Genomic DNA, 14954 nt, shown 5'->3' with positions numbered 1-14954 from the left:
GGCTCAGGCGCCCACAGCTCCTACGCACCAGAGCCCAGCTCTGGGCACATGAGTCTTTGCATGTCATTCACAGCCTAGTTGGAGAAACCCTCTGCAGCAGCTGTCCATCAGCAGTTCCCCGGCTGACTCCTTCCTGGCTTCCGTCTCTTAAAATACAACTTAGCTAAGAGCTCTACTTGATAAAGTATTCATCTGATGCCTTCTAAATACTCAGAGTCCAACGTGTCTTGAGTCTTAGTGAGGCTTAGCAGGCCCAGAGAGGCTCTTTCAGAGGCAATAAAGTGATTAAGAGTGAAGGCTCTAGAGGCAGTAGACTCTGGGCTCTACCACCAACCCGCCATTTGACCTTGAACAATTCACTTCACTTCTCTGAACCCGATTCCTCAGCTGTAAAATGGGAGATGGGTGTATCTACCTCCAAGTGTTCGACAGGGGATCATCCGTGTAAAGTACTTAGCACAAAGTGTGGCACTAGGGAGTGCTCATTAAGGGTTAACTATTAAAGCTATATAAACATTGCAACAACTGTTGGTACAGTGGCCCCTCATTTATCCAGAAGTCACTTACCTGGCATCCTTATACACCTGGAACACGGTTGAGAAATAGGAAGGAAGCAAAAAATGCCTCTAAGCAGCTAAAACAGACACAACAGAATCCCTAAATCGAACCTTATGCATTTACTCATCAAAGAGGCTCTCACGCTCATTAGACACTACGTAACAACCCAGACCACATGCTTTCCCAAACTTCAGCAAATCAGAAAGGAGGTCTGGGGACAGGAAGCACAGTGACCATGGTATGAAGTAAGAGCTGAGAGTAGAAAAATAGAAAATCTTTGAAGAAAAGGAACTGGAGCATAAAACCCAACAGTTGGGACCATTAGTGCAGGAAATGGCCTCCCATACCTCTCTAAGTCTAGGTAGCTTCTCTGCCTTCTGTTACATCAAGGTGCAGTAATTGACAGATACTGCAGTCACTGGAGGATAATGAGGACCTCTAGCCAACAAGAGAAGATTCAATTACAGTCTGCATCTCTTATTTAAGAAGAAAGCCCCCAAGCCGCATTAAAACAATCTTGGCACTTAAAGGTATAAGCTTCTATTTCCTGAAAAAAAAAATCCCTTCTTTCCTAATGATGTTGGGCAAAGAAGCAGTTGCTACAGCCATGAATACTGCATCCAAAGCAGGATTCTGCAGCCACTTTTTGTCCCCCTTACTTGGCTGAGCCGTAGAGCTCCCAGGCTTTGGCGATCCCCAGGGCCAGTCCCTTGCTGGGATTATTGGAGAGGATCTTGGCAGCTTCTTTGGTCTTGCTCAGGACATTGAGAACATGTCTGTTGGAAGAGAGACGTTTGTTCAGTAATTGGATGGATCTGGAAGACCGTTCTGCCTGTGACTCACAGACACTGATAGGAACACCACTTTTGAGAATTAGCTGAACACCAAGAATGCATCTTATCACTGTGCTCAGGCTGGAATATACTGGGACACTCACACTCTGGCCCTGTGCACGTGCCCACAGCCCTGAGACCCTGTGTTCCTACTCTATACCAGCCTCCCTTTGGGCTGGGACGCCTTTCCCTGAGCCCCAGGTGCTTGCTATCTGGAATCTGGCTGCAGACCATCTGGAATCACGGCAACATGGAGAATCACTGCTGGCCAGAAGTGGCTGCTGCTAGGGTCCCGCCTTCTAATGGGAAGTCACTGATCCCTCTCTGCCACAGATCCTGAACTCTTTTCAGGCCTTCAAAGCTCCTTCTCACCTCAGATACTATTTCCTCAGCCTGGAATACTACCTAGTACAATGAGGGGTTAGGACTAGATGTATCACGAGGTCCCTTCTCTCCTTGCAATACAAAGAGGGCAAAAAACCTAATTACAAGTGGAAACTGCTGTGAGGGGAAACACAGGGCCCAGGTCCCAAGAGGGCACAGTCAGAATTGGAGACCCCTGCCCCCGCCTGTAATTGTAGGCCTACCAGGCTTTCACCCCACCAGTGTGCCCAGTATTGCCCAAGGGACCCACCGGTGCACAGCTGGGGTGCGGGAGGCCAGGCCTCCAAAGCTGGCAGAGATGGTGTTGATTTCAATCTGTTTCAGGGCTGCGGAGCCATCTGCATTGCGCTGGAACATGTAGTCTGAACGATTCAGGCCCAGGAACACAGTCTGTGGGGGAAAACTGAAGGCTGAGTACATTTGTGCAGGGCCTGACTGAGGGCCTAGCCCTGGAACAGACAGGAAACGTGAATTCTACATAGAGATCAGAGTTGCTGGCTAATGTTCCAAAACCCAGTGGAATCATTCTTATGGTCATCCCAAGATTGGTCACTGATGTACAAACCCAGTGGGGACCAATGACAGGCAGATTCCCCTGAGCTCAGGCCAAATTCTTCTGGTCAAAAAAGGGAGGCACACATCCTGCATTGGGGTGGGATGGGGACTGGTTACCTGGGCAATGCCCTCTTTCAGGACTTGCTTGTGGATGTCGAAGAGATGAGCGGTGAAGTTGTCCCTCTTGATGGTGCTGGAGAAGGAAATAGAGCATTTTCTAGGCTATATGGGACCATAAAGGTCAAGTAGTTCCACTCTTGTCTATTGCCTCGTGAATTTCTGGGTCTACTGACCCAAACTTGTACACCCACATCAACCTGGTTTAGAACCCAGCTGGAGAGCCAGATGAGCTGGGTTCAAATTCCAGCTCCACCACTCACTACTGGGCAAATTTCTGGGTCTCGGTTTGCCCATCTGTGAAAGATGAAAGTGAAAGATTAACAGGAAAAGAATTACAGAGTTGTGGTGAAGGGCAAAAGAGCTGTGAAAGGTACAGAACTGAGCCTAGTGTCTGGCCCCAAAATAAACTAAAAATGGAAGGTGATAAAACCATTCCATCTTTGAATAGGGCAGATAGTTGGTTAGCCTTCTGGTTGACCTAACGTTAAGTCTCCTCATAGCTTCTCCTGCATTCTGGGACCTCCAAGGACAAGTCTTCTCCACCTCTTACACAGCAACTCAGAGATTAAAAGACAGCGGTTATGCCCTGTGCCCCAAAGGTTCTTCTGATACATGCTAAATATCCTATATTTTTTCCTTCAGCGGGTCCTCATATAATGTGACTTCCTCAGGGTAGCCTTCCCTGTCTGGATCAGATTTCCCTGCTGTGAGCTCTCAGAGCACTGTGGACCTCTCCTTTATAGCACAGAATAGGTTGTAATTTTCCATTTGATTTCTGGAAATCCCTCCTATTTAACTATAAACACGAGGGTAGAGCTAGCTCTGCCTGCGTCTGTCTGTGTCAGCTAATCATCATGGCTCAGTGTGCTGCTGGGACATGTGACACAATGTAGGAGCCCATCTAGTATGGTTTTTTCTGGAACCTCAGGAAGAGACACCCACCAGTAACCAACACCACACTTGTCTGTCAAGACTCAGGGCAGTCTCTGCATGGTCAAGCCTGACTCACGGGCTCACCTTGTTACAGGGACCCCACTGAGCCCATCTAGCTCAGGCCTGCCCTGCAGTTCCTCTGTTCCCCAGCCAGTTCTCTCCCAAGGGTTCTTTCCAACCCTTGGTGAGGACAGCCCCCAGCTGGGCTTCAGCCTCCAGGAAAGTTAAGATACATTATCCCTTTTCTGAAGAGATGTTCCCCTTCAAGCCCAGACCCTATGCTGCAATTTTAGCATGTGTAATCCTGGGGCTCTACACCCTTACAAGCTAGGATTTGTGTGTGTTTCAGAGACAGGGAAATAGGGAATGCAGGGTTGCAGAGAAGGACAGCAGAGAAGGTCCCCATTATCATTGAGTCTTTAGGGCACAGGTCATAAATCAGGCTGCTCGTAAACCTCACAATCCAGAATCACAGGTACAAAAGCCAGGCTCACCCCGAAAAAGATCTGGGGGGAAGGTGGTGGTAGGGTTTGTACATTCATAACTCATGGTTTGCTTGTTTTTCTTAACTCATTGGGTTTTTAGCTCCAAGTCATTGGTTTTCAAACCTCTTACCATTAAGATCCCTTCTCATGTTCAACCTCACACCAATGGGCACTTTTTTTTCTTTTAAGGAGAGAGAGAGAGCACAAGCAGGGGGTGAGCTTCAGAGGGAGGAGAGAAAGAATCTTAAGCAGATTCCATGCTCAGTGTGGAGCCCAACCTGGGGCTTGATCTCACAACCCCGAGATCATGACCTGAACCAAAATCAAGAGTTGGACGCTCAAATGACTGAGCCACCAAGGTGCCCCCACAATGTGCACATTTTTAAAAGATTTTGTGTCTGGGGCACTTGGCTGGCTCAGTCGGTAGAGCATACAACTCTTGGTGTTAGAGCTGTGAATTTGAGCCCCACATTGGATATAGAGATTAGTTTAAAATAAAATATTTAAAAAACATTTGTCTGTAATGAAATAAATTGTTTTCTTTTGGAAAATTAATCAGAAATGCAAGTATGTATGTCTAGTCTCTCTACATATATACACATACATGTACACAAACACACATACGTATATATATTTAATTCTAAAATAAAGAATTTAATTCTAAAGTAATTTCCCTTGCCTCAGAGTCTGAAGAGAAAAAAAGGATCAAGGGAGAAGAGACAGAGAGGGGTGGGTGGGATGAGCCATTCAGGGGTTCCACAGCCTCAGTGCCCTGGGTGTGGTCCAGTCTATACCCCATCTCTTCCAGAGATAAGGGGCCTGAGGGAGCAAGAAAGAGTCAATGCTTAGGAAAAGAAGTAGGAAATCTGACTTCATGCCTAATAATCTTCTCTGTCCTTTGTTTTCTCTAAAAGTACACTGACCTTACCTAAATCCAAATAGAACTCTGGATCAGAGAATCACGGAATGTCAGTGTTGGAAGGGATCTTAGATGTGGGCCCATCTCCCCACTTCACAGATGAAGAAACCGAGGCCCAGAGAAAGAAAGGGACTTTCTTGAGGCCACGCAAGTGAGGATTAGAGCCAGGATTAGAAGCCAGACTTCCCGACTTCTAGTCTACTATTTTTTGTTCTTCTGGGCAGTGCCTGTCCCCCACCCAGCCAAGTCGGCTGCCAGAGCAACACCTCATGGCTCACCTTCTGGTCCCCTGATTCCAGCAGTTCCTAGCCCCTAAGGCCCCAGAACCCAGTACCTGGAGAGCGTCTGTTCCAGAAAGGCAGCATTCTGGCTGACGGCATCCACCAGCGCGTTGAAGTCCATCTGCACGGCATAGGCCTGCTCCAGCAGGGTACTGGGGACCAGTGAGGGGAAGAGCGTGAATGGGGCATAGCTTACCACCTGATCGGGGAGAAAGAGTGGGCAGGGGAAGAACACCCATGAATGGGTTGTCTTCCTGCAAACACAACCCCACGGAAAGTGCGGCCAACATTTATGGAGGACACACAAACTGCAAAATAGCAGTTCCCTCCGGGAAGAGAGGGAGCGAACAGCATGATGAAGGGGTATAAAGGGAAGTTTTAGACTCTGTAATATTTCATCTCTTTACATTAAAAAAGAGTGGGAAACAAAACAGCAAAAAAAAAAAAAAGACAAAAAATGAATAAAAAATCACTGAGCACTTACTGGGTGCACAGCGCTGTTGCAAATAACCTTACATGGATATATCATTTATCTCTGTGAGGCAGACATTAGCATTATCTATTCTTAATAAATAGACATGGGAATTGAGTCTCAGAAAGATTGAGTAACATACCCAAAATGATATAATGTGCCATGTGTTACACGCCACTAAGATTTGAACTACGGTGGTTGATAAACGACACACACATATACTCACAGCTCCCGGCCAGCTGATTATCTAAACCCAGGACGCTCTTCACGCCAGGAGCTCACGCCCCAGTCCCCTTGCCTTCTGGCTGGGGGAGAGAGACAGTCCTGCTGGTAAGGGGTGCAGCAGAAGTGAACTCCAGCCCCCAGAGTAGAAGTTAGGAGTGGTTTCCCCACAGGGTTGGAGATGGTGACTCACGTTGCCAAGCCAGGAGTTAAGCTTGGACTTGGGCAGAACCGAGAAACCCAAAATGCCATCTGGAACACTATTTCTAGAAGGGCTAGTGACTTCTGAGATTCACAACAACAAATGAACTGGAATTTGGGTAAGAGATGATAAGATGACTTTATGACTTATTTTATGAAGCATTCCTGAGTTTAACTGGAGTTAATATCCGTTTGCCATTATGGTAGTACAAGTGTATGGCATTAGAACTTGGCATGATATATTTATTTAAAAATATTATTTTGAACAGATAATACAAACATATGATACAAAAGTCAAAAGAGACAGAAGGATACACAGTGAAAAGTGTATCTCACTCCTGCTCTGGCCCCGGTGACTCAGTTCTCCCCAGAGGCAAGTGGTATACTAGTGTCTCCCATATCCTTTAGACTATATGTATAACATTCGTATTTTGCCTTTTTCTATGCACACAGAGGCACATGAGATATATATACACACACACACACATATGTGTATATATATAATGTCATATTATATATTATTATCTATTATATAATATTTATATATTATATATAAATATATATTGATATATAAAATACATAGCTATATATATATAGTTCTGTCCTTTGCTTTATAAATATTTCAGGGTCATTTCCATATATGTTCAAATAAAAAACTCTCATTCTTTTTAATGGCTGTATCAGTATTCCATTGGATAGAAATCAATTTATTGAATCTAGCTTTCTATTATGAACATTTAGGTGGTTTCCTTCCCCCACCCCTTTATAATCAATGCTTCAACCAATATCCTAGAATATATATTCTAGTTCTTTTGTGTGTGAGAAAGTCCATAAATTGTAAATTTAAAAGGTGGAAATAGCAGGTAATGAGGATAAATCCACTTAAAATTTTGGTAGATAATTCCCAAATTGCCCTTCTCAGAATCTCAGAAGACAAAACTGAGGAAGGATATTTGTAACAGGAAGGTTTTTTCCAGCTTGAAACTCTTATGTGTTAGACTGGGAATTACTGCAGACTACAGGAGGGATGATCTCATACCCTGAGTGCATGCATGACGACTATAGGGTGTTTCCTAGGCTTTGTTTGTTATTTTAAAAGATTTTATTTTTTTTTTTATTTGAGAGAGAGAGCGAGCAAGAGTAGGCTGGAGGGGCAGAGGGAGGAGTAGCAGACTCCCCGCTGAACAGGAAGCCTGACATGGGGCTTGATCTCAGGACCCAGGGATCATGACCCTGAGTCAAAGGCAGACGCCCAACCAACTGAGCCATCCAGGCACCCAGCTTCCTTAGCTTTAAAACTCAGAACTCTGCCTCTTCCAACAGGCCTCATTTGGCCTGAAAAACTCTCAAAATATTTTTTCTTTTTTTTTTTTTAAAGATTTCTTATTTATTTGACAGAGAGAGATCACAGTAGGCAGAGAGGCAGGCAGAGAGAGAGAGTGGAGGAAGCAGGCTCCCTGCTGAGCAGAGAGCCCGATGCGGGACTCGATCCCAGGATCCTGAGATCATGACCTGAGCCGAAGGCAGCGGCTTAACCCACTGAGCCACCCAGGCGCCCCTCAAAATATTTTTTCTGATAAGAGTTCCCTCTGCGGTGCCTGGGTGGTTCAGTAGGGTTAGGTGTGCAACTCTTGGTTTGGGCTCAGGTCATAATCTCAGGGTTGTGAGATCAAGCTCCGCGTCAGGCTCTGTACTGGGCATGGAGCCCGCTTAAGATTCTCCTTCTCCCGGGGCGCCTGGGTGGCTCGGTGGATTAAACCGCTGCCTTCGGCTCAGGTCATGATCTCAGGGTCCTGGGATCGAGTCCCACATCGGGCTCTCTGCTCAGCAGGAAGCCTGCTTCCTCCTCTCTCTCTCTCTCTGCCTGCCTCTCTGCCTACTTGTGATCTCTCTGTCAAATAAATAAATAAAATCTTTAAAAAAAAAAAAGATTCTCCTTCTCCGGATGCCTGGGTGGCTCAGTCAATGAAGCCACTGCCTTGGGCTCAGGTCATGGTCCCAGGATCCTGGGATCAAGTCCCGAATAGGGTTCCTTGCTCAGCAGGGAGCCCTCTTCTCTCTCCCACTCCACCTGCTTGTGTGCTCTCTCTCTCTCTGACAAATAAATAAATAACATCTTAAAAAAAAAAAAAAAGATTCTCCTTCTCTCTCTGTCTCTCCCAGCTCATGCCCACACTCCTTCTAAAAAACCAGACTTTCCTCTTCCTCTGTCCCCATGACTCATCATGCCCGCTTAAATTTAGGATCAATAGTATAGAGCTATTTCCCGCTGTGCATAGGCCAAAGGCTAAAACAGTATTTTCATTTTTATAGAGACACAGACACCGGGTAATAGTCCTCTGCTGTAGTAAAGACAGCTATAGCACATGCATGACAAGAAACACTCCGCTTCAGAGTCAGAGAAACAAAAAGAGTGATGGGAAGAAGAGCTCCCATCTCCCCTAAGGGGCCAGAACTCCACACTCACCAGTTGGTGCCATGTAGCAAAGTGGGCAGGGTTGTCGGGGGATCTGACTTTTCCAGATAAGCTGGATATCTGGTGTTTTGTTTGTTTTTAAATTTCATAATAAAACAAAACAAAAACCAAATCAGTAGCTCTGACTTTTTAAAGACACTCTGGTGAAAAAACTGTTAATAACGCTTGCCTCTGGGGAGGGAAACAATGGCTAGAGGAAGATTTATTCTACACTGAGTATCTTTTAAATTTTGTACCCTGTTCACGTGATTTTTAAAAAAATTTTTTTAATTGCGACGCCTGGGTGGCTCAGTGGGTTAAAGCCTCTGCCTTCGGCTCAGGTCATGTTCCCAGGATCCTGGGATCGAGCCCCACATCGGGCTCTTTGCTCAGTGGGGAGCCTGCTTCCTCCTTTCTCTCTCTTTCTGCCTGCCTCTCTGCCTACTTGTGATCTCTATCTGTCAAAGAAATAAATAAAATCTTTAAAAAAAAATTTTTTTAATTAACTCCCTAAATCTGCAGGAGCCTACTATTCAGTCCGCACAGGGCAAATGTGTCACCCCAATCTATAGGATAAAGTTCACGATCCTCTTCCACCCGGTATCAGAAGCCTCTGCGTTATCTGACTTTGGCCTGTCTTCTGTCCCACTCTTTTTTTTTTTTAAGATTTTATTTATTTATTTGCCAGAGAGAGAGGGAGAGAGAGCGAGCGAACACAGGCAGACAAAGAGGCAGGCAGAGGCAGAGGGAGAAGCAGGCTCCCTGACGAGCAAGGAGCCCGATGTGGGACTCGATCCCAGGACCCTGGGATCATGACCTGAGCTGAAGGCAGCTGCTTAACCAACTGAGCCACCCAGGCGTCCCTGTCCCATTCTTGAACATTTTTTGCCTTTTCCTAATTTGGGGCCTCTGCCATGCTGGGTTTTTTTTTTTTTTAATGTTTTTATTTATTTTAAGGAGGCTCCATGCCCAACGTGGGGCTTGAACTCACAACCCTGAGATCAAGAGTCACATACCCTACTGACTAAGTCAGCCAAGCATGCCTCTGCTATGCTGTTCTCTTCCCCTTTATTATTTTTTAAAGATTTTATTTATTTATTTGAGAGAGAGAAAGAGAGCATGGACACACAAGCATCAGTGGGGGTAAAGGGCAGAGGGAGAGAAGGGAGAAGCAGGCTCTCCACTGAGCAGGGAGCCTGATGCAGGGTCCTGGGATCATGACTGGAGTGGAAGACAGATGCCCAACCGACTGAGCCACCCAGACACCCCACCTCCATTTATTTTTTAAGATCTAGATATGTTCAAATACAACTAAGGAGTTGCTCCATTTTCTAGGTGTCCCATACAATTTCCTGAGAGAGGCAGTAAAGAATGGAAGGTCAGAGCATGGACTTAAGAAGGTAAACTCTTTGGGTTTCAATTCTGGCTTTGCCAATTACCCCACCATTCACGTGACCTCGGGCCAGTTACTTAACTTCTGTGGGCCTTGGTTTCCTCATCTTTATTGTGGTGAGACTTAAATGAGTTAGCGATTCCTAAGTGTTCAGAATAGTGCCTGGCACTATCAATAAATGATAGCTAATGCTGTGCAGCAAGCTATCTATGTTTCCTCATAGAGCTGACATTACTTAATGTTGTTTTCTGGCACATTCTCCAACTAGACCATGCATTTCAGAGGCCAGGGCCTTTGTGTCCTCAGTGCCTAGAATGGTCTGGAATAGAACAGGCACCTGGTAAAGATTTGGAATGAAATCTCTCCCTCTCTTTCACACACACACACACACACACACTCACACATTTCCTGTCTTTTTTCTCTGAATTGGGACTCTTGTTGAGGCCTGTGCCTCTTCTAGGCTCCATTAACTTCTAAAAGACCGAGTGTCAGACCTTTACACAATACCTACTGAATAGAAAAAATATATATATTGGAAGGGAAAATGCTCAATCCTGGGTTCAGACAAGCAGTTCCTATAATGTAAGGTTCACAAACCAAGCAGTTATATCCCTAAAGCCAGAGGCAGAACTTCCACAGTAAGAACCTACCTTAGGTGACAGCCATTCTCATTCAATGAGGCCTCACTAAACATTTACAGAGTCTGGACTCTCCACCAGATCCTTAACTAGGTTCTGGGCACACACAAGAAAAAAAAGAATGTGACTTGGTAAACAAAGATGGTGGCAGCTCTAACAAGGACTGTCATAGGGCATACTACTAAGTAAAAAGAAAAAAGCAAGGCACCAAAGAGCTTGCCTAGGACACTTCTTTGTGTAAAAAGTGGGAAAAAGAAATATATACATTTTTGGTTAAGAGTAAATTATATGAAAGAATAAATAAGAATCTGCCTTCAGATAGAACAGGTGGTTAGGGAATGTGGGAGGGAGGGTTAAACTGTAAACTCTGCCCTCTGAACCATGAAATGTCTTACCTAGTCACAAAATAAAGATTTTTTTTTTTTTTAAGGATGAGACCTTTAAAAGATGTGGTTTGGACTCAGCATTTCTCCTTTTATGTATCAACCCTAGAGAAGCTCTCATCCAGATACCCAGTAGCCCTGTACGCTGCTCCTGGAGTGCTGTTTATAATCACAAAACATTAGGAATTACCTAAACAGTAAACAGCCATCAACAGAGAAAAGTTGAACTGTGATCCATCCACACCTAGAACACCATGTATTAGAACGAAGCTAATCCTATTGGAGGGGGTTGCAAAGAGTCTAAAACAGATCGTTAAATGAAAAACAAAGTCCCAGGGTGCCTGGGTGGCTTCGTTGGTTAAGCGACTGTCTTTGGTTTAGGTCATGATCCTGGAGTTCCAGGATCGAGTCCCGCATCAGGCTCCTCTCAGTGGGGAGTCTGCTTCTCCCTCTAAGCCTTACCCCTCTCATGCTCTCTCTCTCTCAAGTAAATAAATAAAATTTTTAGAGTCACCTGGGTGTCTCAGTTGGTGGAGCGTCTGCCTTTGGCTCAGGTCACGATCCCAGGGTCCTGTTATCGAGTCCCACAATAGGCTCCTTATTCAATGGGGAGCCTGCTTCTCCCTCTGCCTGCTGCTTCCCCTACTTGTGCTCTCTCTCTCTAACAAATAAAAAACAGAAATCTTCAAAAAAATAAAAAACACATCAAGCAGTAATTTGCATAATCTATATGATCCAATTTGTTTTTTAGAAAACCATGTATTTTGGGGCACCCAACTCTTGATCTGGGAGTTGTGGGTTTGAGCCCTGCATGGGGTATAGAGGTTATTAAAAAAAGAAGAAACTTAAAAAAGAAAGGCACAAAAAAAAAAAAAGAAAGGCACGTCATTTCTCTATATACACAAATATGTATATAAATGCACAGAGAGGAATATACACAAACCAATTGTAGAGCTATACCCCCCACACTGTGATTAGGGGGTCTTACAAAATAATAGTTCGCTGGGCAAAGTGCTTCATGTGAATGATATTACTGTATTACCAAATTGATGGAGCAGGTCCCATTATTATCCCTTTTTTGTTAGTTGAAGAAACCACAGCTGAGAGAGGGTACGAATCTTGCCTAAGTCACACTCGAAACCCCAGACTTAAATTGATTCCCCTGGCAGGTTACTTTTTACATATATTTAGAGATCAACTGTGTTATTGAAAAAAATTAAACAAAGGAAAAGCATGTCTTGGACAGAAAGGGGCTGCCTTTAGCCAGCATGGACCAGATAAGGAGCTTTAGGATCCAGAGCGGTGTGGTCGGTGCTGTGGGGAGGAGTCAGGGGCTTACATCAGAGGAGCTGGGCTCCCGTGAGGTTCTCAGCAACACTCCCTCCGCCAGGGCCCGGTCCACAGCCTGCCGCGCCAGCTCCTCCAGCTGCTGTTCATCTTGCAAGAGGCTCCCCCAGCCGGTGGCCATCCCAACCTGCAGCAGGAGGAGAGGGGAAGGCTTGGGGATAGATGCCCGGGGCCCCAGCAACCAATGAACCCCGCGGTGTGGTACAAAGGAGTGAACACTGGATGGCAGCTCTTAACTTGCATGAGCGCAGAAGGCAAAGCTTGACAGAGCACTTCCACGGTCGCTCTCTCCTTTGGTTCCTAACACATGGACAGCATGAGTCTCATGGTAAGGAAGTGGAATCTCTGAGAGGTGAAATGACTTGTCCAAGGTAATGGCGAGTAAAATCTGCATTTGAACCCAGGTCTCAGGACTCCCAGCCCAGTGCTTTTCATTGGAGAAAGAGGCACTAATGTCATATGTGATTGGGGTAAGTTCCTTCCCCTTGTAGCTGCAGATTCCCTACCTGTGCAACAAGGCGTAAGCGTACAGAGTAGACCAGTGGTTTCCAAACCTGGCTGAATATTCTGGGGAGCCTGGTAAAGAATACGAATTCCTGGGCCTCACTCAGAGATTCTCATGCAAGAGGTTGGAGGAGAGGGAAGGTTTTTGGTTTTTTGTTTTTGTTCTTGTTTTGTAGCTCTGTATTTTTAACAAATTTAAAACCATGCAATAGGTTATTAATTTCCCATCTGGGGCACCTGGGTGGTAAAGTATCGGTAAAGTATCTGATTCTTGATCTCAGCCAGATCTTGATTTAAAGCCCTGCACTGGGTTCCATGCTGGGAATGGAGCCTACTTTAAAACAAAAAATTTTTTTTTCAAATTTTCCCTTCTAGCTCACAACCCATGTTGGCAGATCTCAAATGGGAGGGGTGGGTAGGAGAAACCCTTTGTAGAATACTATGAAATGAAGCTACGGTGAACTCCTCCCTCATACTAACCAGAAGCAAACTCACTAGCTGGACATGACTACATTGCTTGTACGGACATCTATCATCACAGCACCAAGACAAAATATTTTTGAGAAATCACATTAGCAGGATAGAAACAACGAAAACCCAAGTGCCCAATATAATAGCAGGAGGAGTCCAACAGGCTGTCCAGAGACAGACGGGTATGAACCAACTCATACCTTGAAACTCACTGATTTTGCAGTAGGCCTCAAGGATTTAAGAAGATTTGAATAAAAATCTGGAAACACCAGTCATTCATTCATTTTGTTTTGCCCTATTGTTACTGGATTTTAGGGAAAAAACATGGTTATCCAGCTCAGTGGTCCCCAAAAATGGAGCTAGAGAACAAGGAACCTCCATCACATTTAGCTCCACCTCCCCCCATCCATAGCAGAAGAGGCGCTAAACCAATTACAAAAGTCTGTTGGCCTCAGCACATTTCGAAAGAAAATGACTACGTGATTTCAAGAGGGTCCTGACAACAGAGATAAGGGCAGTCATAGAGTCATAATAAAGTTCTGGGTTCAGGGGCGCCTGGGTGGCTCAGTGGGTTAAAGCCTCTGCCTTCTGCTCAGGTTGTGACCCCAGGGTCCTGGGATGGAGCCCCGGCACAGCAGGGAGCCTGCTTCCTTCTCTGTCTCTGCCTCCCTCTCTGCCTAGTTGGGATCTCCGTCTGTCAAATAAATAAATAAAATCTTAAAAAAAAAAAAAAAGTTCTGGGTTCAGTCAGATCTGGGTTTGAGCCCATAATAATACTACTTCCTCCATAAATAAGGTCGCCATGTGGATTAAATGAGAAAAAAAAAATCTGTGTGTAGTTCCTTAGCAGGCTTTGGAGCTCTAAACATGGGAACTTCTTTTTTGGCTTTGTCTACTTTACAGGTGGAAAACTTGTCAGGAGGTCACAAGGCAGGCTGGTGGCAGAGCCGGGACAAGAACCTATGATTCTGGCATTAGAGCAACAGAACCCTCCATTAGCCCCCATCTCTTCACAACTCTGGGATTCCAACTTCTCTGCTTTGCCATTGGGTTCTTGTTTACTTGGTAAACACTGAACAACGTCTAATGCCAGGCCCTAGACTAGGTAGAGAGGACACAGAGAGATAAGACATAAAGATAACCACTAAGGGGGCACGTAGGTGACATAAAGATAACCACTAAGGGGGCACCTGGGTGGCTCAGTGGGTTAAGCCTCTGCCTTCGGCTCGGGTCATGATCCCAGTGTCCTGGGATCAAGCCCTGCATCGGGCTCTCTGCTAGGCAGGGAGCCTGCTTCCCCTCACCCTCTCTCTCTGCCTGCCTCTCTGCCTGCTTGTGGTCTCTGTCTGACAAATAAATAAATAAATAATCTTAAAAGATAACCACCAAGTAAAGTACTGATTGGGCCCTTTGTTTTTCTCATTCTACAGTCTCAACCTTGGGGCTTTATTCGTTTTGCTGAGGACACTCTAATCTATTCCTTCACACTGGTGATTTCCTGACCTCCAAACTGTCATGACCTACTGCTGACTGGGAGACTCTGCAGAACCAGAATAGAACTTGTTGTTGTCTCCCCACATATCTGCTCCTCCTCTGATGAATCCCACCCAAGCACTCAAGCCTATACATACTTCTCTCCCAAATCGCAGTCTCCCCAAATTCTGTAGTTTCTATTAAATATAGAATGCTTTGAATTCCTTGATTTCTCTCCACCTCCGCTGTCAGGAGCCTCGTTCCGGCTACCATCATCTCTTCCCTGGACACTAAATAGACTCAGACTGAAGTTAACTTCACTGACCA

General features: G+C 45.3%; 1 protein-coding gene across 1 annotated transcript in view; it reads right to left on the bottom strand.

Moving 5' to 3' along the window:
- GSS (glutathione synthetase) overlaps positions 1–14954 on the bottom strand; it is a 29618-nt gene that overhangs the window by 13869 nt on the left and 795 nt on the right. The window contains exons 2-6 of the mRNA XM_044263179.1: positions 12172–12306; positions 5122–5267; positions 2448–2523; positions 2026–2165; positions 1218–1334 (exon numbers count right to left, since the gene is read on the bottom strand). Coding sequence (XP_044119114.1) covers positions 1218–1334; positions 2026–2165; positions 2448–2523; positions 5122–5267; positions 12172–12300 — 608 coding nt within the window. The 5' untranslated portion in view covers positions 12301–12306. The remainder of the gene's footprint in view (positions 1–1217; positions 1335–2025; positions 2166–2447; positions 2524–5121; positions 5268–12171; positions 12307–14954) is intronic.

The sequence above is a fragment of the Neovison vison genome, chromosome 8 (assembly GCF_020171115.1).
Source record: "Neovison vison isolate M4711 chromosome 8, ASM_NN_V1, whole genome shotgun sequence".
Lineage (NCBI taxonomy): Eukaryota > Metazoa > Chordata > Mammalia > Carnivora > Mustelidae > Neogale > Neogale vison.
This window is presented reverse-complemented; position numbering and strand designations above follow the sequence as displayed.